This window comes from Setaria italica, chromosome II (genome assembly GCF_000263155.2).
Source record: "Setaria italica strain Yugu1 chromosome II, Setaria_italica_v2.0, whole genome shotgun sequence".
Taxonomy (NCBI): Eukaryota; Viridiplantae; Streptophyta; class Magnoliopsida; order Poales; family Poaceae; genus Setaria; species Setaria italica.
The window spans coordinates 47,608,043-47,631,385 of record NC_028451.1 but is presented as its reverse complement, the minus strand read 5'-3'; the positions used below and the strand labels follow the sequence as shown (position 1 = coordinate 47,631,385).

At 44.4% G+C, this 23,343-nt stretch overlaps 2 protein-coding genes, 1 non-coding gene and 1 pseudogene across 5 annotated transcripts; 1 reads left to right on the top strand and 3 right to left on the bottom strand.

The window, feature by feature from the left end:
• Positions 1 to 580: 580 nt before the first annotated feature.
• On the bottom strand, positions 581 to 2,371 carry LOC101769157 (annotated as a pseudogene).
• A 2,172-nt stretch (positions 2,372 to 4,543) lies between these two features.
• On the bottom strand, positions 4,544 to 4,615 carry TRNAP-UGG. The gene has a single exon. It is a non-coding gene; the product is annotated as a tRNA-Pro (tRNA).
• Positions 4,616 to 12,247: 7,632 nt separating this feature from the next.
• On the top strand, positions 12,248 to 13,087 carry LOC101781830 (WASH complex subunit 3-like). Its single transcript, XM_004958548.3, has one exon. The coding sequence runs from the start codon at positions 12,281 to 12,283 to the stop codon at positions 12,806 to 12,808; it is 528 nt and encodes a 175-aa protein (XP_004958605.2). The 5' UTR covers positions 12,248 to 12,280; the 3' UTR covers positions 12,809 to 13,087.
• Positions 13,088 to 14,518: 1,431 nt separating this feature from the next.
• Positions 14,519 to 22,515, bottom strand: LOC101781159 (4-alpha-glucanotransferase DPE2). Of its 3 annotated transcripts, none has more exons than XM_022824147.1 (23): positions 22,252 to 22,515; positions 21,197 to 21,534; positions 20,861 to 20,978; positions 20,129 to 20,181; positions 19,783 to 19,910; positions 19,494 to 19,623; positions 19,041 to 19,237; positions 18,851 to 18,929; positions 18,685 to 18,723; positions 18,467 to 18,586; positions 18,268 to 18,369; positions 18,019 to 18,102; positions 17,684 to 17,926; positions 17,476 to 17,601; positions 17,330 to 17,404; positions 17,168 to 17,239; positions 16,867 to 16,986; positions 16,644 to 16,741; positions 16,123 to 16,282; positions 15,931 to 16,029; positions 15,597 to 15,794; positions 15,420 to 15,513; positions 14,519 to 14,888 (listed from the first exon to the last, which is right to left on the bottom strand). In XM_022824147.1, exons 2-23 carry the CDS (start codon positions 21,530 to 21,532, stop codon positions 14,725 to 14,727), a joined length of 2,835 nt encoding a protein of 944 aa, XP_022679882.1. In that variant the 5' UTR covers positions 21,533 to 21,534; positions 22,252 to 22,515; the 3' UTR covers positions 14,519 to 14,724. The 3 variants fall into 3 exon arrangements, with proteins under 3 accessions (XP_022679882.1, XP_004958604.1, XP_004958603.1); XM_004958547.4 differs by lacking the exon at positions 22,252 to 22,515 and adding an exon at positions 22,043 to 22,245; XM_004958546.4 differs by lacking the exon at positions 22,252 to 22,515 and adding an exon at positions 22,065 to 22,245.
• Positions 22,516 to 23,343: the final 828 nt, after the last annotated feature.

Below are 23,343 nucleotides of genomic sequence, written 5' to 3'. Positions count from 1 at the left end.
CTCGCTATCGGATTGACTGGATGAAAGGGTCCGTCCGGTCGCCCATAAACTATCAAGCCTAGGGGAGGCGAGGACGAGGATGAGGATTACACGGCAGAGCTCGTGGATCACATGCCTCGCGCGAGGAAGCCATGACCATGATGGGCAAGCACGTGGCCCGATGGAGTACTACCAAGTCGGCATGGACGGAGGTTGATGGGAGGAGTGCAGAAGAGGCGTCACATGGCTTTGATGTGTTATTGCTAAAATTTAGCAAGTGTTAAAGTTTAGCATATCTAAAGTTTACCACTTCCACCCATTAGCACTCCCGTTTGAAGACATGGCTAATGGACTGAGCTAAAGTCCATGAAATGTTACTTTTGCCCTTTATCTCCTCACATTTTCCCTTTCTTTCCACCTTTTATCTTTTCACAAGTTATTAGCATCCATTAGCTTCTCCCTATCAGCTAATACTTTTTTCACTTTTTCAAGGTGAGCTAAAGTTTAGCTCACCTGCTTGAACTAATGCATAAAGATGCTAAATTTTAGCACTTTCACTTGTTAACCATGGGATCAAGAGCATTAACGTACGGGGCTTGTCTCAACTCTCCGGAACAGTACACGCGAAGCCACCACGCACCCATTCCACCCTACGGCTCAATGGCCACGCTGCTGATGCCGGCATGTTGGGCGCCTTCCCCACCGTGAAACCACAGTCGACGACGAGGTTGTGCCCGTTCACGTACTTGGAGTCTTGGACTCGTCGGACGCCAGGTACAGCGCCGCCCTCGCCACGTCCTCCGGCTCCAGCAACACCCCTTCCATCTCGTTCATGCCCCTCTCGACGATGAGCCTATGCTCGTCGGCGCTCCTAGCTCTCCGGGTACCACTCCTCGAGGATGCGCATCACCAGCGGCGTGGCGATGTAGTTGGGGGAGATGGCGTTGACCCGCACGCCGGAGCGCGCCAGCTCCCCGGCCACGGCGCGCACTAGCCCGATGACGGCGGCCTTGGACACGCTGTACGGGTGGGGCGTGACGCCGCCGAGCACGCCCACGACGCTGGCCGTGCAGATGATGTTAGTATTAATCTTGACTTGTATAGTTAGCATGTATGTCATGCGAGTCTTCTTTTAGCTAGTTCGTGTATGGTCATGTGTTAGTCGCATGCGCATAGAATTAGCCTGTTAGTTTGGCTAGCGCGTAGGCTGCATGTGTTAGTGGAGTTAGTCTCCAGGTTGTTAGCTGCATCAAGATAGGGTCGCGTCTCATGCGGATCGTGGAGGCACGACATGCACCAGTTGACGGTGGTGCATGTGGATCGTGCAGCGTGTGCGTGAGACTCGGACTACCAGGATGTTGATCGACGGGTGCGTCACGTCGTCGTCTGGATCTATAAGATCATGTAATCGTTTGTTTGTTTAAGGAGTCGAAATACAGAAAGCCAAAAAAAGGCGTTCGACGCCGCAAGAGTCTGTGTTCGTGTGTGTCCACTTCGAACTAGCTAGCTTCTGTGTGCTTCTTCTCTCTCGCGTGAGTTTGTGTGCTCGTGCGAGCTGCTGATCCTGGGTGGATCCAACAGATGATGCTCCTGCCGCGGCGGGCCGGCACCATGACCCGCGCCGCGTGCTTGACCCCGGCCACCACACCGCGCGCGTTCACCGCCATGACGCGGTCGAGGTCGGCGAGGTCCAGCGCGACGAGCGCCGGGCGGGACAGGGAGCCCACGACGCCCGCGTTGTTGAAGACGACGTCGAGCCTGCCGTGGCGCGCGACGGCGAGGTCCACGGCCGCGGCGACCTACAACTCGTCGGTGACGTCGCAGCGCGCGTAGCACGCGGTGTCGCCCGCGCCGAGCTCCGCGGCTAGCGCGCGGCCCAGGTCGTCCTGGACTTCGGCGTCTCGGCGAGCACTATCTTGGCGCCGTTCCGGACGAACTCCCTAGCCGTCGCTGCGCCGATGCCGCTGGCCGCGCCGGTGATGACCGCCACCTTCCCGGCCAGCCTCTGCGAGTCCGCGGCCGTGGTGAAGCGGCTGGCGACGCCGGGCAAGGCTGGCCCAGCTCGGCTCTTCTCCTGCCTGCGACACACATACAGAGAGAACACATTTGCGCTTGCTCTTATATATAATCTCGCCGAACCCACTCAAGAACGAAAGTGAAGCAACTGTGCATGCTAGTTATCGATCGATCCAAGAACCCCAAAGAAAATTGCTAAGCTTGGTGGTAGTAGTAGGTGATTAACTATGCTAAGCTGGGTCATAAGATCCAAGAGACGTGCATCATATTATCGTACCTGATGAGGGCTTGCTGCACTGCCCTGACGAACATGTTGAACGAAGTTAGCTGCTGCTCTGTGCAACTCTGTCTCTTGTGACGAACACAGAACAGTGCACTGTGGTTTCTCGGCGAGGAGCGCTGAGCAGGCCGTCGGCTTTAACAAGACGTGCTAGCTCCTCCAGTCGCTGGACATGGATCCCTGCGTGGTGTTCCCGATCTGTCAGTTTCCCGGTGTCCCTTTCTCGCGTGTTACATGTGCCGGGCATCCAGATGAGAGACGCGCGCCAGGTGTTTTGTGTGTCCCACTGGCTCACGCGACAGGTTCATCTGTTCTCGACGAGGACGAGGAGGAGCCCAGGGTTTGACAGGCTACCCCACCGGCCCACATGCCGCGCGCCGCGTCGACGTCGGCGGACCGGACGCCGGATCGGACCGACGAGGTTGAAGAAGCCGTGATCGGCATGCGCAGTGGCTCATCTATGTGCCCTGAGCCTGAGGCCTGCCTGAAGGTGAAGGCATGCGCACTGCTCGCCGCCGCTTGGCACTGGCGGCAGCGTCAGTTGGCATCGGATTGCGCGCGGGCAGTAGGTAGAGGAGCCGGATCGGAGGATTTATCAGGTCGCTCCATGAATCCATCGTTTTCTTCTTCTCAGGCAGCTACCAGATTCACGGGGTTGTGGCCATTTTGTGTATTACTCCTACTACACAGCTGCGTACATCGTAAATTCGTAAGGTTGGGTGTGCGTTCGTATGATACGACGACACGTCTTGCGTGTGCACAGTCATGTGTGGATGTCACGATAGTGATAAAAATGGAAACTCAAACGCTGGGTGTGGCAGCAGAACAAAGGGACCCATGTATCTTTGTTAAATGGGCCTCTGAAACAAACCAGCCCACACACTGGCTGCGGCGCCGACGCGCTTCTCGCGGGGTGGGAGGACCAACCCGTACTACCACCTCGCCAGTTTGATGATGCAAACACCAGCCTCTCAAAGAACGAACCTTCACGTCTCTTCGTAGGCATCCGATAAAATTGGAAGACACTTGCGCGCCGGTCCCTGCCTGCGTTGGTTTTCCTTACAGACAAGGTCCCTGTCGCGTCTTTTTCCACCTTTCAAACAGCTCCTTCGCCAATCGCGCGTGCAGGTTAATTTTTGACCTTCGAGACACTCCCAGTACTTTTTCTATACTTTCTTTTCAGCCCTTTGCTATAATGCATATTTTGTAGCAAAGGTCCCGCTTGCTACAGGGACTTTCCTTGTCACAGGAAAAAAGTCTACCGTAAGGCATCGTGCAATTCTTTTGCAATGCAGTCACCCTACGGCCGGCCGCTAGCGCGTGTGGCCATATGCGTCCCTGGCTCGCTGCTTCGCCGGCCTCCGCTGCTAGGCAGATTGTTATTAGCTTCTTTTGTAATTTTGTTCCTTACTTCTAGATCCATATTAGAAAGCAACTTCCAGCTCTTGCATACTTGAAGTTAGGTCCTGCATCAGTGCCATTTTCAATTCAATTAGCTTTTCCTTCTTGGTTTGAGTGTTTAGAGAGCGGCCACCGTGCATATTATTGTCTTCTTTGTGATTTTGATGTCTTCACAAATCAAAGAACAAGGTTTTGAGTGATGGAATAAAGTTCATATTAGGCAAATTGGCCCCCTACGTTTCATTCCTAGCTCTGCCACTGCTTGGAGGCTCTCTTTGCAGCCGTATGCTGATTATTTCTAACTGCAAGCTCCTCTACGAACAAATCAATCTACTCCGTATGTATCCTGACTGTACTGTAGGTAATAAAAAACAATGTATTTCCTGATTATTTATGACTACAAGCTCGTCTAACGCTGGATAATATAAAATTTGGCACCAGTCGGCTACTCTCTCATCGAGATCAATTAATAGGTTAAAAAGAAATCCCTGACCACTTCTTTGAGATGCTGAACATCTTTCCCTGTCAACTTGTAATTGCTCATTTGCACTTTTCTTAACAGAGCCTGATGCTACACGGTAGATGCACAAGTTTGCATCATGAATGTCGAATTTTCATGATCTTATGGATTGTAACCATAGTTTTATTCGAGAATAATCCTGTCTGATTGGTTTTGTGTCTGGCATTTGGATCAGTCGTCCTGTCTATCTGCTAGGCTTGCCTTTCTTCAGTCACTAGCAGTTCAGAAGGAAGAAACAAAGGCGGGATTGAGGAGCAGACGTGTTTAATTTCGTCATTTGCTTAGCGCCCCACCCAAAGGAGAAGATTAGCATGCATGCTGTAGGCAAAAAAGTTTAGGGAAAAAAAGGGGCATTCCGAGAATCGAACTCGGGACCTCTCGCACCCAAAGCGAGAATCATACCACTAGACCAAATGCCCTGTTGATGCTGATGATGCAATTAGTAAATAATTGTTTTTTTTCTATGGCACATCCTCAAAAGGTGGTTTGGTGCGCAGGACACTCCACTCCTTGATTTAGTCCCGGGAACACTGTGAATTTTAAACAACTCTTTTGCAGCCTGGGAGGTGAGAGAACAGCAGGTAAAAAGACTAAAATACCCCTAGCTTTCTAACAGAGCCCCATGGCCATCGGTCGTGGAAAAAGTGACTAGTATGTCATAATTGTTAACATGTCACAAATTACATCAATTTGGCATGTCAAAAGATATATATCATTCAGTTTACCTCCACACACACAACCACACACATCGGAAGTTCATGAGATGGTCCAGTGCCATTCTTCCATGCACCTCAGCCTCCTCCATTGCAATTTTCCTAGCTCGCTGTGAAAGAAAACAAAGATTAGGGGAAAAATTAAGTCTGGATGTTGATATTAGTAAGAAAAAGATATAGATGTTTACCTCCTAGTTAATGTGCTAGAACTACAATTTAGATAAATGGGCTAAATGGTGTTGCTAGTGCATGTTGCAGCTTCAATGGTGTACTTGGGTTGGCTGCTACTTCTATGATCACTTCCTTCTTCTTCTTGGTCCTCTTTCTTTAGGTGTACTTGTGCTAGCTGGTACTTTCTCCTTCTTCTTGGTTCTATTACTCTTAGGTTTTGGTTGTGCATGAGGTGGATCATCTGAGTCATACATCGTCTCATTGCAAGTTTTTTGCATGTGTCCTAACTGACACATCTTCTGCATCTCTCTCTTTTCCTACTTCCACCATCAGCAACTGATTTTATTCTCCTACTTCTTGGTCTACATGCTGCCCTCTTGAATACTGGAGGCCACAGCTTGAATCCTAGGTGTATTTGAGGCCATTGTGTCTTATCCTGTATTGGTTCAATCCAACTTTCATATGCTGATTTGAACTTTGACATAAAGTAACAGCTGTCGACATAATTCTCCAACTTTAGACCCTTGTAAGAGCATATCAAACTAATTGCATGATTACATGGGAGTCCAGTGAGCTGCCATCTCTTACAAGTGCAAGTTCTTTGTTCCAGATCAACAGTATGTCTCCAAGGTATCAAGTCCCTATAAACACCACTGATATCTGCCATATGACCAACACCTTTGTGGAGTGAATATCCAACCAGTCCTCTACTCTTTGCATTGAGAGCCTTTATTATGTGTGCCAGCACTTTACTATTCAACTTCATGGCTAGAGTTTTTCTCCGATACAACTTCTCCATGATTTTTTTTCCTAATTCTATCCATCAATTGTATCATAGGCAGTGACTTCTCATGTTTTATCCAATTATTGAAGGCTTCAACAATATTTTTGGTAACATCTTGCCCGTAAGTGCTTGTGATTCTCCTCGATCTATTTCATTGCTTTTGTTGATGATGCCTTCATGATATTATAGTGATTGTCAAATATGTCCTTCCTGTAAGCTCTTGCAGCTGGCCACAGGTTCTTCTCAAAGACCTTTCCATGATATTTCTTCTTAAAATTTTTTACAGATGCCTCATGCACTCCCTATGCTCTACTCCATTGGTGAAGATTTTTATCACTGCTATGTCAATGCCTTTCCCAGCATTAGTTGAAATGACAAGTCCAGGTAGGGATCCAATTGCCATTGCAAGCTTGTTCATGAATCACCCCCAATTATCCTGTATCTCTGACCCAAATACACCATATACCACGGAGAACATCCAGTTATGTCCATCAACACCTATAGCTGAAGCTAGCTGCCCCTTCGACCTTCCAGTAAGGGCAGTGGAGTCAATGCCCAAATATGGTCTACACCCATTGTTGAATCCATCAATACTCAAAGCAACAAACATCCTGCTAAATCTCATCTTGGACCCTAACCCTTTCATAATCTATCTCTACTATGCTTCCAGGAGACTTTCTCTCTATCTCTGCGTTGAATGCAAAAGCATACTCAAAATTGTCCTCCCACTTGTCCAAGATCTCATCAAGTGCTAACTGTCTGCCATTGTATACAATCCAGTATGACAACTTGATCAAGTACTTCTCCTCCAACTTGTTCTTCAAAGAAGAAGCTCCAATTGTGGGATCTTGCCTCAGCCATTGGATTAACCTGTCCCTAACCCAGAATTGATGCATGTATTCTCCACTTGCACTTCGTGCCTTTACAAAATCCTCTATACCTCTTTGCTTCATTATAATGAGCAACAATTTTAACCTCATTCAGAATAGCATATTGTCTAATAGCTCTCATGAAAGTGTCTTTATCATCAAATGTCACACCAACAGCAATCTTGTGGTTTTCTAAGTCAGTTATATGCTCAACAACCTCACAACCTTTCTCATCATCAAAAACACCATCATCATTATCTTCATCATCAGTGTCAGGAATGTAATCACAACCAATGTTAGAAGTAGATTCAGTAGGCTCAGCATCTACACCAACATACTCTATTTTATCATTTTCACCCCAAGGATCATTAGTATGAGAAGCATGATCATTACTATCAGAAGCAGGATCATTAGTCACACTAGTAAAAAGATCATTAGGTGCACTGGTAATAAGATCAGTAGGTGTACTTGTAACAAGATCTGACTTGATTTCAGTATTGCATATCAACAGCCGACTTGATTTCATATCAACAATAGCAAGATTAGTACATAAACTGGTAACATGACTTGGCTGGTTAATGACTAAAACTAGCACAGGAAGCCTTTTGGTATCCCAAACATATCAGTTGCAGCAAGCAATGAGGAATAAGAATCAATCTCGCTATACTCACATGCAACCTTGTCCCAAAATCTCATTGAAAAACTTTGGGCACTGCCTCGCTTTATTTAACATGACTTGGCTGGTCAATGACTAAAACTAGCATAGGAAGCCTTCTGGTGTCCCAAACATATCAGTTGCAGCAAGCAATGAGGAATAAGAATCAATCTCGCTATACTCACATGCAACCTTGTCCCAAAATCTCATTGAAAAACTTTGGACACTGCCTCGCTTTATTTCAGCATCTAAGTCAGCATAGAAATCCATTCATAAAATTGTATCCTTATCGCGAACCCAATTCTTATCATAGGTGGCATGATACACATGTGTACTATGCTCCTCATAGCTAGGGATGCGGATGGCAAACCTATATGCTGTGTTGCGGTCCATCCTAAAGAATGAAAAAATAAGTAAAGGGTATTCAATAGGACAGACAACATTGAACTAATAGGAACGACAAAACTTAACCCTAGATACCTCAAATTGTTCATGAACAATAGACCCTCAATGAAAGCAACAAGGATACGCTTATCCTACCCATCAGGAACCCATGATAAGTCCAACACCTTCATTGCAGATCCTGTGCTGTGTAGCCGCCCCACACCACGCTGGGGATTTGGGGATCGATTTGATGGCGTTAGGTTAGGTTGTTTGTGGCAGCATGCTTGGGGATGAAATTGACAGCAGCCTGCGGCCGACCAAGTGTGTTAAGGGGGTGCAACAAGAAAGAAAGTAAACAAGAAACAGAAAGAGGTGTAGATTTGGGGAACAATCAGTTGCTCACTTGCAGGCAGAGGAGATAGCGGCGGCAAGCGTAGGGGAACAGAGCCGGGAGGCCGCGAGCAGGCGGACAGAGCCGTGTGGACTCACGTGCGACGGGCGGCGCGGTCCTGGCGTCGCGGGCGACTCACGGAGAGGAGTTGAATCGCGCGAATGGATAGGGTGGAGCGGTCGAGCTAGCCACCAAAATGAATCTAGGGGTATTTTTGTCCTTCTATAATCATTCTCTCACCTTCTGGGATGGAAAATAGTAGTTTAATGGAGGCGGTGTGCTACGTACCAAATCACATTTTGGTGGTGTCCCCGAAACTAAATGAAAGAGTGGAGTGTGTTGCGCATCAAACCAAAAGGATGTGGCATGACAAAAAAACCTAGATAATTAAGCCTTAATTAATGTAAGGAAAGGTGATCAGTCTCAGCAGCGGCTTCATTAATCATTCATTTTTGTATTTTGTATCTCGCTGCAGGTTTAGCGAGCTATGAGGCTACGACTCACTAGGAAGGTAGCAGCATTGGCTCAGGCTGCCCTGTGAATGGCAGATAGCAGGTAGTTTACTCTAGTAAGGTGCTCAAGGTACAGCTGAGAAGATACACGCGGGAGGGCACACCGTAATTGAGATTTGAGAATATGAAATTTTATTCGCTAGGAAGATGAATCTCCGATCCTTTGCATGAGTATGATTTGCAGACTGGCGACAGTTTTGTTACCAATCAATTAGGAGAGGGGAGCTAGCTAGAGCGACAACCATCCGCCGAGAAGTATGATTTGGGTGTACATGTTTACAAGCACACCTGGGCATGTATGAGTGATCCTCCCTTCCCTTCATTCCCTTCATTCTCTATAGAAAAAAGAATTAAAATGACTCGAATTATTTTAATTTATAGTATGAATCTTGCTTTTAGAAAGGTTGAGTTTGATGTAAAAAATAAAATCCGAGTCCTTTTAATTCTTTTTGACGCGTCATTGGATAAAGCAAGCGGCATAATTGCGTAAATTAATTATTTTGGAGGATCTTCGTGGAGCAAGTTAGATAAGCATAATAAGCATCTAGATAAAGAAGGGGTAGCTAGGATTTGCTTTCTCTATAACCTAATACCATATGGGATGGCACTGTGGCAGCATATGCCTGCCTATCAGTCTACGAAGCAAAAGCACCTGGGCAACTTTGGCTTTAATATTTTGGGAAATTTGTCTCCTAGACGCCGCGAAAGTTGGGTTTTGCGTAAAGCACATCAGCAAAATCAATTTTGTCTACACCACACTATGAAAACATGCAGTGATGAAGCTAGCTATGGTGCTTAGCGAGGCTCTCCCTCTTCCTCGTTCTTCCTCCCTCTTCCTCTTCCTCATTTCTCCTAAAAAATGGAGCGGGAACTTAAGGAGGACTCCATTATTTTTAGGTGGGTAGGGAGCTTAAGCCTTCCTGACCCACCACTAGCTCCGTCACTGAAAACGTGGTTTGATCTGCAATTGTATCAAATAAAATAATCATTTCTAACAAAAAGAATAGGTAAAAAGACCATTGTACCTTTCACATTGAGCCACATATCATATTCTTCTTCCTCACCTCTCCTCACCCTCTTATCCTCTGTCGACCTTTCTTTTTCCCGTCGCAATCCTCGTGTGCATGTGCTGCTGCTCCGCTCCGGCTGGAGCTCCTTCACGCAATCACGCGGCCGTAGCGTCCAGGCTCCCCCTGCCCCCGCCGGCCGCGCCGTACGAGCTCCCTGTTAGCAAATAAACTTGTACGAGCTTTCATAAAATAGTCCATAAAACGCTGCAGCTGCAGCTTTCCATGTACAAACTTCCAAAAAATATTTCTAGTGACCATATTTTCGATTTCTTTTCACTCTCAGCAAGCCTTCCACTTTGTTTCTTCTTCTTCTTGGTTTCCACTTGCATGCCGGCGGAAACAAATTAAATTCATTCGTAGCTAGGATCACAGGAGCTCTGGCTGCTTCATGGTCAGAGTAGTGTAGGCCAGTGCTAGATCATCAGAGTAGCAACTACTCCCTCCACTCCAAATTATAAGTCAATCCAACTTTTTTGGAAAGTTAAAGCATCTCAAGTTTGATCAAGTTTATACAATAAAGTACTAACATTTATGATACCATTACCAAATAAGTATCATTAGTTTCATCATTAAATATATTTTCATAGTATATCTATTCGGTGCTATGAACCTTTGTGATCTTCTCTATAATTTTGGTCAAACATAAAATGATTTGACCTCAAGAAAGTTGGAATGATTTATAATTTGGAACGGAGATTTGGAACGGAGGGAGCAGTAGGAAGCATGGACTTTGACATTGGCATTCCGTGCGCGTGGCCCCGCTTTAATTTGTTGGTGTTCACCGGCCGCGGTCTGCGCGTGAGCTCCACTTTGGAAAAGGGATGGAGGAGCGCTACCGTCTCTTGACAAGCAGTGAATTGAAGCAGGGGTATGTGGTAAGCTAAGATGAGTACGTGTGGAGATGACCGCGCAGCTGCGAAAGCGCACCCACACCAGGTCGCCGTCGCTGATAATGACCCCTCCACCCGTCTCTCTCCAGTTAATTAACCTGCACGCACGTAGTACGTCGTCAGGGTCAGAAGGGGCTCTGGAGAACGTCGTACGATCACAATTAGGGCCTTGTTTAGTTGGGGAATTTGGGAGGTGCCAAATTACTGTTACAGCACTGTAGCACACTGTAGCGTTTCGTTTGTATTTGTGAATTATTGTCCAAATATTGACTAATTAGGCTCAAAAGATTCGTCTCGCAAAATACAACAAAACTGTGCAATTAGTTTTTAATTTCATCTACATTTAGTACTCCATGCATGTACCGCAAGTTTGATGTGATGGGGAATCTTCTTTTTGCATAGTGTCAAAGTTGGGAGTTGGGAGTAACTAAACATGGCCTAGAGTTGATCAGATCAGAGGAAGGAGGGAGAATAATCGCCGAAAGCGACAGACGGACGCTACTACTACGTATGCAGCATTAGACAACAATACATTCTAGAAGCGGAGTGGTCAGCGCTTCTAGAAGCGACGCGGGGGCCTGGAAGCCAAAAGCAAAGCCAGGCAGGCCGCGGGTCCCGCGTGCTGTGCTGCCGCCGGGTGCTTAGCTTAGCTAACGCCACGCACGGGGGGCACCAAAGTGAGCACTTCCATACGATTTCCTCCCCTCATTTTAATTTTGGGCCTAACATGCCGCCGCGTAACCTTTTTAGGCCCTGTTGTTCGATTTTGGACAACCAAAATCACTGTACTAGCACTGTAGCGTTTTATTTGTATTTGTGAATTATTATCCAAACATTGACTAATTAGGCTTAAAAGATTCATCTCGCAAAGTACAATAAAACTGTGCAATTAGTTTTTGATTTCGTCTACATTTAGTACTCCATGCATGTACCGTAAATTTGATGTGATGGGAAATCTTTTTTTGCATAGTGCCAAAAGTTAGAATTTTAGGGAACTAAACAAGACCTTACTCCAGCCAGCCGTCAAACTAATAAGCTGTTTCTAGAACAGGTTGAATCGTTCTCAGACAACATGGCGTGCATTGCATTTTTCAGCAGTGGTATGCGACTCCGACCCGCACATGAAAATTGCCTCGCGGGGTATAGGTTAGGTGAAGCCATGTGTTCTCTCTCTCTCAAACAGTGTTCGCGTCGTTTACACGTGCCCGCTTAATCACCCGTTTAATCGCTGTTTAACCCGTTTAATTGATCGTTTAGTTCAAATAAAGAGTTAAACGGCATTGCTCGCAAACTTCTCCTCATCTGTCTTCTGGACAGACATACTAATGTGGAGTGGAGTACCTGGAATATTGGTGGTTTAATTAGTTGGCGCGGCCACTAATGAGCGGTTGAGTCAGAATTAATCATGCTAATAGTAGAATAATTTAATTTGCGATCAGCTTGGGTTTAGATAAAATTCATCAGAGCCGTGGAAAATCGTAAGATATTTTTTGAGCGTTTTTGGTAAAGTTTTTGCGAAATACTCCAGGAGAAGAGTTGTTCATCTTCTGCAGCAGTAGCACGAATATTGGACTAGGCGGCTAGTGGTCTGCAGCTTGGCAAGTTGGGCGCGTGGTCAGCTATAAATAGCTGGCGCTGTCCGTCCATGTCGCTCTCGCCACCGCTCCGCCGCCCGCGCCTTCCCCTCCCCTCCCCTCCGCCCGCGCCCGCCATGGCCACCGTGCACCCGCCGCCGCCGCCGTTCGCGCTGCTTAAGCGGCCCCGCGCCGGCATGGAGATGGAGGACGACTACAGCGACACCGAGAGCGTCGCGGAGTCGTGCCCGTGCCCGCGACGCGCTGCGGCGACCGATGACTCCGCCGCCTCCTGCGGCAGCAGCGCCTGCTGCCACGACGACGACGACGACGGGTGCAGCAGCTGCGTCGAGGGAGACGAGTGCAGCAGCTACAACCTGCAGGAAGCCGCCGACGACGACGACGTCGAGGAGGGAAGAAACGAGGCGGCGAGCGGCGTCTGGTGGCAGCACATGGCGGTGGCCGGGGCCGGCGGCGGCACGACGTTCCCTACGACGCCGCCGGCGCGAGCGCAGGAGGAGGACCCGAAACGCGCGGCGGAGCGGCAGGAGGAGGACCGCAAGTTCTGGGAGGACTGCCTCGCCTCCGGGTATCCATGAACTCACCTGACATCGATCGCCACATCGCAATTCATCACCATCACGCCACGACGAGACGGCAAAACCGGAATCGCCGTTCCAGCACACATAAATGTATGCTTTTTCTTGGTTTTCTTTGTACAGCCATTTCACAAAGAAAAATGGTGTATGTTGACCAAAAAAGCAGGATCTATCTTGAGAAGAAATCAGGTTAGTAGTTGGTGAGGTAGGGTACTTACTTTGCTGTTAATTCAACCTTCAACCTAAAACCTGAGAAGTATTGCAACATTCATTCTAGAACATGATGATGTACTGGATGAATGAGTGAATGGAAGAAAAGGTTAACCACCTTTCAGAAAAGCAGTGGATGCCAACATCAACTGCCAACCCCAAGTTCAGTGGTGAGAGAAAGAAAGGGGTGGCAGACAAGGGGAACTCGCTTTGCTCATCCAACTCCAAGTTCAGTGCAGTGGTGATGTTGCCACCGAATTTCGGCACCCGAAAAACAGGGCCTGAAAAGCAAACAAGCCGAGCCTTTTTGAGCTGGGCAGTTGTGCTGACTGAACGATCTTCGTTTTCAGTTACAGCAGTAAGAGGACCAAATACTGGAGTACTCCGTATTCATCTTTGTGGTCCAAGGTTTTCTGTTACTGCAGCCGACAGTTGGTAACTGTCAGATTACTTCTTGGATTGCCTTAAAAAGTTAAAAGATTAAATGAACGAAAAAAAAGAAATGGATATGGAAATTGTAACCACTGATTAGAGAAGGGGTTTGGTGTTGTAAAGCGACGTAAAGGAGGCAAAGAGATGGCTTGCGCATGAGAGAGAGGTGGTTTATTAAATTAAAAATTTTGCAGTTGCATCCGTTCAAATTTCAGTCTTCTCAGTCACTGTTTTTCAGCGGGTTAATCAGCTGCCCAGGCCCTTTCGGGGGCTTTTCAGATAGACAGCATGTACCAGATCGTACCGCCATGAGTCTTCACCAAGCTTGCAAGATACAACTGATTGCGGTACGTCCATTTCTGCCCTCCAATTTCCATTCAAGTTCAAACATCTCTTTAGACTTCTGGTCGCCAAAAGAAAAAAAAACACTCTTTAGACTCCCAGATGTAGAGTGATCTTAGCTAGGGAGTGGTCATGTCTATTTCAGTTTTGCCAACCCTTTTCAATGCTAGTACACACGGGGACATGCTAATTGCAGAGACAAAAACGAGTGCCCAACCTGTCCTTTTAGATTACAGTGCCCAACCAGTTTTCAGTTTTGAAATCAAGGAAGAGACCTTCACAACCAGGACCACAGCATCAAGCAAAGTGGCAGCTGCTAATAATGTGTTTATGAATTGGCATTTGGTGTAACCAAAACTTTGGACCACATCAATAGCAAGCAACTGCTAATGTTTTTGTGAATTAGCATTTGGTATCAACAAGCTCCAAAAGCAGAGGTCATTATGGAAAGCAGCTGAAGGAGAATCATCCATAGCCATGACCTATTCTTATGCTCCATATCAAAAGAAATGGAACTGTCTCCCGTAGAGTTCTAGCAGAACACAAATCTAGAACAGAATCTATTCTCAGGGGAAAAAAGAGCTGGTATTTATTCGCACATGATGCACAATAGACGGTATTGGTTGATTAGGACAGCAGAACTGCAAAAGAGGCCATTTCAGTGGTTTGAACAGGCTGAAGCAGAAATGAACCACTAAGAAATAACTGGGTCATGAAAAGAACAAATTTATGAATGAAAACAGACATGGGATGAATTATTTCATTTGCTGATTTGATACGGTGACACTTCTTATTTCCAGTGTTGAAAGAATTTCAGGGGAGTCAGAAATTTCTTGCTGAAACAACAGACCCAACCGACATGTTAATACAATGTGTCGCCTTATTCTATGGACTTGCAATCGTGATCACGTTCAGCTGTTCTGCAATCATTTCTAAGCTTTACCGTTCAACTGCACCTTAGATAACTTCTCACCGCTTTCGTTGGCACCTTCCACCTTCTTTCCAGGGAAGGATCTCCCGCTACCTGTGACAAGGTCCTTGATGGTTGCTTGGATGTCCTTGTCGTCCAACAGAGACTCTAACGTCACATGGACACCTGAAAATGTTGGGAAGAAGTTAGATCCAAGGAAAAGAAATGCCTTTTCCGGATTAAGTTTGCAACAGGAGTGCGAATCGCATGTGGAACTTGAGAGAAATCGCTTTAGCTTAGAAAGCTATGCTACTGACCCATACGAAAATGATGGTATCCTAAAAGTTTGCTCTCCGAGGTATTGTTTATTCAATCATTCAAAGTTGACAGGCTAGCATTGTATCATGCCTACAAATATTAAATTCGCCTGCTGTGCATCCTCTCTTGATGAATCTAGATCAGATGGTTAAGTAGACAGTAGCATAAACACATACACTGAACTGTTTATGTTCAGGTAGCAGATATATCATGCAACTCATCTAACATTGCGACTACCAAACCACACAACAATCAAGACATGCCTATTGTCTCATGTCAATAAATTGAAATGGGAGGCTTTTCCTCAAAAGAAGTCGTCATTTCAAGAATAGCCTTAACTTTTTTTTTTGAACTGAAATGCCTTATTTGATGATGAGGAAAATGATGGAATTGACTTACGGAATCTCCAATAGTGCTTTGGATTAGTGGGGTCATTGATTGTTTCCTCTGGTGCTGGTCTTGTGGTGTACTTGTCTTTCAGGGCGAGAAGGTCCTGATAAATGGCAAACCCAAAGTATACTCGTCAGCTTGTTTCAGTTGACAAATTGATCTATGATGTCAATTCAAGTTTTGTACCTGAAGTGGAAAGATTGCCCACATTGATGGAGCATCAAAATGCTGCTGAACAATGAAGTGCACTACTTCCGGGGTGCAGCGAGATGGGGGTTCTTCATTGCTGCCAACTACAGTCTTGTAGAAGCGGCTTCTTCTTCCTTCATCTTCTTCCCACCAAGCTCGTAATGTAGAGCAATCATGACATGAGGGAGCACAAACCTGAAACATCCCAGAAAAATTGATCATCGAAGCAACATAGCATCTCTGAATCTCTTTATCAGTTTGAGTCAGAATATAGTTTTCATTATATTTCCAACTAGATCTGAGTGTAATACTGTAAAGGACAGAAACATACCGTCATGTAGCTGTACTGAGAAGGAATACCAAATTCCAAGTTTGGTTCACTAGGCATTCTTTGGATACGCAATCCAATCAACCCAAGTTCTTGCATAACCTATACAGAAGTTTTTTATTGTTATTTATTAGCAGTCAGTAAAAAATCAGTATATTAGTTAGCAACTTAGCATGTCCAGAAAAGGGGTCATACAGGGTGAACACAAGCAGGGATGAGACCAAGGTCTTCTCCACACGCCAACATATCTGATGAGTTCAACAGGACAGGCAGAGTCTTCAGTGCATTTTGACGCCAGAGATTTTCTTGGCGAGCAAAATAATAGTCATAGTACAATCTTCTGAGCACATTTTTGCTGTAAAAAATTGTTCAAGGAGAGGATGAAACATTCCATAAACACAAAATTGGTTAACACATTGCATAAATCAAGAGCAAATAGCAAAGCCTAAGGTGGTGTGCGCTAATTTTTTTTCTTGAGAACAAGCTGCCTACTGTAAAGACACTAATTTACTAATTTCATTTTCTGGGGAACTGGGTACCTAAAGAGCTGTAGACAACAAACTAAAACAGAAAATTCCCCTAAACTGTTACACTATATATTTTATCAACATTTAGTAGACTAAAGCAAATTTACAGACTAAATCACGAGTGGATCAAATCCACTTAACTTGAACATGGAGAATGGAAAAACTATAGTTGAGAACCTTTAACATTACCTGTGTTCATCTAGATCACTAAAACTTGAAGTATCTTCCAGGTTGAAACGGGGATAAAATTTTGTGGGGTCCTCTGGATCTCTGATAAGGACAACATTCTGCAGAACAAGCAGTACTTAATCCAAATTGAAAAGGAGCTGGATATATTAGGAGAAGTTGTAACATGGAGAATAAAGCGTGTTGGCAGCAAAGCAAGTAAATCAAAGCAGAAGACTCAAATTACCTGAAGTAAATCTAAAAGACCACGGCGGATACTGTCTTCTTTCTCTAGCCACAGTGACTTTTCAGGACTTGTTTTAATCTTCGCAATAATCTTTTTCTCTGTGTTGCAATCTTCTTTGAACTATACAAGTGAAGCAAAGAATAGAAAGCACAGGGTAACAAAGTCAGTAATATTTTAGAAACGAAATTGCATTAAAAGCACACAACTGAGAATACAAAATAGAGTCGTTTATATTGAGATTTGCAGTGCACTCTTAAGTAGCTGATATGTTCTATATGAAGAATATGACTTGTTGCATTACCTCATAACACTGCTTCTGATACTCATTTAGAAAGTTGGCTGCGATGACTGTCCAAAAGGATCCAAACTTCTCCTGAAAAAATGGAGAAGAATTTCAGGATTGTGCCCTAATATTTCATTCAAAAGAATTCGGAAACATGAACATCATTTTAAATACAGCAACCTCCAGAATTTCCTGACGAATGTATGGTCGGCTCATTCGATCAAAATCCCATAGGCCTTCACTTATAAGCTCCTCCTGGAGAGTCAAGAACAAATTAGAGGCTTTCTCTGGCCATTTTAGATTGCCCAAAGGATACAGAAACTAACCTGACTAAGAGGAATTGAAGGTCTAAATTTCCCAACTAAACCTGTTGCAGCATGATCTGGAAGCTCCCATATCCTAAAGAAACCCAAGATGTGGTCTATCCTGTATGCTGTGAAGTACTTTGCCATCTGCAACATGTTAATAGGATATGAATTAAAAAAAAAGAAAATATGATCAGTCAGACATACAGCATCTGTTATGTTAAATAACCTGTGTCAGACGAGCTCGCCACCACCCATAATTATCCTTTGACATTTCCTCCCAGTTATATGTAGGAAAACCCCAATTTTGTCCATTCTTGTCAAAATAATCAGGTGGTGCTCCGGTAGCAGTATTCATGCGAAACAAAGTTGGGTATACCCAAGTATCCACACTATTCCTATCAACACCGATAGGTAAATCACCTTTCAGGATAATCTTTTTCTTTCTTGCATATGCAGCTGCCTCTGATAACTAAAAAGGTGAACAAAAATAGTGTCAAAATATATAGATGAGAGTAATTCTATGAGCAGTCCGGAATGATAGCAGCAACAGATAATACTTACTTGCATATATAGATGGTACTGAACATAGTAATGAAATTGTATAACGTCGTGGTGCAAAGTACCTTCGGAAATAAGCTTCTCAAGCTGAAACACGTTACAGAAGGAAACCATCTTAGCGCTCATGTTACACCTGTGCTCTCACAAAGAATTAGACAAAATGACAGAATATATCTATGCAATGAGCTGTTCTTAGCAAACTATAGTGCCTGAAATGATCCAAGAACTGATGAAAAATAATAGTGTCAAGACCTTCTCCTTGGAAAACTGAGAAAACCGACCCCATTGGCTGTGATCAGATGTCTCAAAAAAGTCCCGCAAAAAGCAAAATGCCGCATATGGTTTCAACCATTCCTATTAGAACACAGTACGAAAGCTTATTAAACACAGTTTGGAATGGGCAATCAAGTACCATGATCACACATGATAAACAAAATGGCTGTGAATGTACCTCATTTTCAGATAAGAACTGCTTGAAAGAACTGGAGTTTAGCACTTTGTCCTTTTCTAAATTGAATATTTTCCTAGCAATCGACAGTTTTGTGGACAATGATGCCTCGTAATCAACGTCCTAATTTCCAAGCCATTTACAAGTTAGAGAAATAATTAATTATTAGATATTCACTTAAACAGCTGCAAGAATCAATGCCAAAATTCAAATGCACTAACCTTTTTATCCAAATGCTTCTTTGCCTGCTGAATTTCTTCCTGTGATAAATTTTAAATTGAGTACTAAATGAGGTGAGGGGCAACTTATTCAAACATTTAGTGAAATGTAAACACAACACAGCCAATACATACAATGAATAAACATGGAAGCATAACAAAGGTCTACCTTAACATCTGCTGGAATTGCATCTGAAAGTGCTTGTACTCTCAGGTACAAGGGATGCAACGCAAACACAGAGAGCGAGCTGTAAATAAACACATGAGGAGCATCACTACTGTTTCAATATGGTCCTTATGTACCCCAAGAAATACCACCATTATGAACAGGAATATTTGGTAATGAATATTAGCCGCACCTGTATGGATAAGAATCCCACCACATCCCATGAACTGAAGTATCGTTGATTGGAAGGAGCTGAACAAGATGGAAGCCTGAATTGACTGCCCAATCGACAAGAAGTTTAAGATCCAGAAATTCTCCAACACCTAGGTCCTCATCTGATCTGATTGAAAACACGGGTACGGCAACACCTGCACCCCTCCATGGTGCATCCTGGCGAATACAGATGAAATATCAGTACATGCTGTTCGTTCTGTATAATGCATACTGATTCTCAGATTTCTAGCTGAAGTATGGAGTTCCATGGTTTTGTCAAGTATATATTCATGTATAGTGAATAATATTAATTGCCTATAATGCATCATAGCATGACCAACTATTTCTAGTTAAAATGTTCAAGAAATTACTAGAAAGCTCTCAAGCAATAAAATCATGCATCTTTTGCAGATAACTCAATTGGATAAATTACCCTGAGTGCACCATCAGATAACACGACATATCTGGATTGCTTGGGTGATGATAGTTCAATATCAACCTCCCTGTTTGGACCTAGCTCCAATGAAGGGTTTCCTGCTTGACTGATTTGACAGTATTTGTATGTGGAAAAGATGTTAAGGACAATTACTAAAAAATGCTATGGACAGGGTATTAGCCAACAGCTAAAAAGATGATGCATTGAGGAATACTGGCGTAACAGTACTCATCAGTATTGCACATCCAATAAAATATTAAGGGGACAATCATTTGCAAAAGGATATTTTACAGGGAACTCAGACTTCCTCAAAACACAGTTCGCTTTCCACAAGGAATCTCCAACATAGCTCATCTTGAGACCATCTTGAGCTCGCCATCTTCCTAACTGAGGATTACTTCCAGTGACAATGACCTAAAATTTGTTATCAGCAGATGTGTGTGTGTGTGTGTTGTGTGCGCGTGGGGGGGGGGGGGGGGGGCCCCCCCAAGCGCCCAAAAAGGAAAAAATAATTAATTTACCCTTTTCAAAAAAAAAAAATTTAATATATATTTTGGTATAATTAACTATGATATTGATTAATATAATTCAGGATAGCTCATAAAAGTAAGACATCTTTGAAGTGTACTTACAGTAGAGCCAGAAACGAGTCGAGGACAGCTAATTATGAACTGGGCAACAACATCTGCTCAGGGAAAATATTGTATAAGACATGAAAAAGTGATAACTTCATGTGGTGCTCTAAAATAGAATTTATTCTTTATTTCTTTTTGTTATTTCCCTTTTACATTTTTCAGGTGAATATGCACTAGAGGATAAACTGTGCCATCTAGTGCGTATTCACCTGATTTTTTGTCATTTCATATGAATTAAACTAGAATAGCTTGAACCTCAACTTTTGTAAGTATATCAAGATATGAACTATGGATGTGCCAAGTTTCAAAATTTTCTGAAACTCTAATGTATGTTATTAGATGATAATTTTTCACCGTTTTCGATCATTTGCCCATTTTAACAAGAGATGCACCGTATATGCATAGCCCCTGTATGTTTTCAAAAGAGAATTCCTTTTTGTTTCAGAAGCCCCAGCCCCCAAGGATAAACAGAAGTGGGAACTGCCTTTTAAAATACGTAAGAACAAGCAAAATACATCATCCGAGAGAGTTCTGGACATCTAGAGAAGTATGGAAAAATTTCTAAAAAATTATCAGCTTGTTTCATTTAATGTATTAAACATATGAAGACATGGCGCATGGCTCTATGTCAATTCGTTTTCAGCAATATATTTATCACAAAATATCAGATATTTGTAGATTGAACACTCTGATCCTGCACACTCAATTGATTTTTAATATACATGGTACCTTCAGGATCCAAACTTTTGTTGAGGGACGCTGACTGCAATTCTTTTTTAACACCTTCAGTATCATTGAAAATGACATTCTTGAATGCGCTTCTATGAAAAAGAGCATCAGAAGCATCCTGAACCCAAACAAAGACTATGTGTAAACAAAGTACAGAACAAAAAGCTTCTTGTGTCAAACATAAACAAAAAAAAACAAACAAGAAACTAGTATGACGTGAACCTGACAAACAACAACGCCATAATCAGCCTGCTAATATAGCAAAGACACCAAGATGCTATTTTTATTGCTAACTGCAGATCACAGAAATATACACTAGATAAAAATGATTAGTACCTGCCACCAGTCACGTATTTCAATTATGTCTCCATCTTGAACACCCTCGGGCAGGACTAGTTTCCTTTTCTCCCCAGACTCCCATCTCAAAACATTCTTGCTGTCATCCACTACATAGTATTTGTACTCACAGGTGAAGCCAGCAGCAACAGAGACTCTTCCACACCAGAATAGCTCATTATTCTGATGAACTGGACTCAGAGACAGTCCTTGCTTGACGTTCCACGATCCCAGTGCTGGTTCCGAGCCAGCAATCAGAAGGCTCTGCCCCCATTGCGTGTAATATGGTAATTTGAACAGCAAAGTCACCGTATTTAGAGATTTCTTGCTCGCCATATCTTCAAACAGGTAAAAAAGAAAGAAAAATTAGGAGGCTGAACGTATTGATGTATGCCTTCAGAAGTAAGATTATCAAGACTGAAGAATGAATCCCACAGATGATAGCTTCAACTACAATCTACAATAGGTTCACATCAATTTTCTCCCAAAAGGTCAATCAAGACATCAATTTTCTCCCAAAAGGCCAATCAAGAATCCACAAAATAAGTGGTTCCACCATACAAGATCCCAAGTATACATTCTTCTTCCTGCCTCCCTCACTGCCCGCTCCTTTCCATTTGTCCAATAATACACAAGGTTCGCAAGATTCAGGAATCGGAATCCATTGAAAAAGGCTTGCCCAGATTCGTCGAGCCAAGAATATCCCCCACATTCCTATATGGCTAGGCCTTTCTATCCAACTACTGCCATGGGAAGGTTACCCAGAACCAGCTACGAACAGCAGCTCTATGCAACACACGGGCAGCAGATCGAGCACAGGAGGAAGAAGAAGGAGAAGAAACCAACCAGAGAACAGCGCCGGGGTTACCTTCACAGGGCACGAGCGGCGGCAATGGCGACAAACGAACAGGCAATCAGCAACCGGGGAGATACGGGACAGAGCTAGTGAGAGAGCGGCAAGGGCTCTCCCTAAAGATAGAAGGCGACGCGATCACGCGAGTGGGGTGGAGGCGAAAGGCGACATTTACGACGGGCGTGGCCTGGGAAAGCGTCACCTGTAGGTCTTCAACTGCAGTGACAGCATAAAAAAGGAGCCTTTTTTCCTCTAGTCGCATCTCCTCCCTCCGTGGATCCGTCAGGGGCGGAACGCTTCCATGGTGAAGAATAGTAATTTGCTCTGCTTTGGTCGTGTGGCTGGGAAGCCTGGGAGCGGGCGACGCGGTGGCACCGCGACACGTGAAGACGAAGATACGCCCCGTCAGCCTCTCACCCTCTCCCAGCTCTACCGCGCTAGCTGCCGCCTGAGGACGCCCAGATGCGGCACGAGGTTCTCTGGTCTCCGCTTTGGCAACTTGCAGATCTCCCCATGGAGATGGATAGAGAGAGAGGAAGGAGATTTTTTTTCCTTGGGTCCCTCGGTGAATATCTCGATCGGGTTTGGTTTGTCGCGTTGAGAAGCTTGGCTATTCAGGGAAAGTGATGGGATGGCATCCAGAAGATCTGGATCTGTCACTGGCTGAGCTGAAGTCTGCTGTTATTTAAAGTGTAGGAACAACCAGGCTTTGCAGCCTTGGATGCAAATCAGAGATCGGTGCTTAGTTTTTGCCATAAACGGCAAAACTCGAAAGACGGAGGAGCACGCAGATTCCGGAAAGGATTAGTTAGCTAATTCAATTTATAGTATATACTGATGAAGAATGCTGCCGGAGCTATACTGCGCAGGTACATGCTGACAACTTCTCCGGCACAAGCGCTGAAGCGCATCCAGATCCATGATTAAAAAGTTTATCAGAGATCTGATCTGACAGGGAAAGCAGTGTCTGACGACGTTGCTTTCATTATTCTGTATATAAGGCCCCATCTGGAACGCAGGATTGCCAAAGGAATTTCAAAGGAACACAGTTTCTTTACTTCGTTGACGTGTGTCACGTGGTGTTTGGAACAAAGGAATAAATCTTGCCATTCCTATGGAAAAGCTTACTTTTATTTGGAGAAAACGTAGGAATCAAAACATCTACTGCGACTCCAATTTTTCGCGGAAGTCCAATGCACACACGCACATGAGAGAGAGAGCAAGGAGGCAAGAGGCAGAGGCAGTCGAGTAGCCGACCGGCTCTGCCGGTATCAACCCCATCGCCTCCCTCGAG

Bases quoted from the DNA above. Each gene is read 5' to 3' on its own strand.
- LOC101781830 (XM_004958548.3), top strand. From the start codon at position 12,281: ATGTCGCTCTCGCCACCGCTCCGCCGCCCGCGCCTTCCCCTCCCCTCC.
- LOC101781159 (XM_022824147.1), bottom strand. From the start codon at position 21,532: ATGGCGAGCAAGAAATCTCTAAATACGGTGACTTTGCTGTTCAAATTA. The intron at 18,370-18,466 runs GTACATTCACAG...GTGTTCTAATAG, and splicing joins AGTTCTTATCTGAAAATGAG to GAATGGTTGAAACCATATGC. The intron at 16,030-16,122 runs GTATGACCCCTT...ACTTCTGTATAG, and splicing joins TCCCTGCTTGTGTTCACCCT to GTTATGCAAGAACTTGGGTT.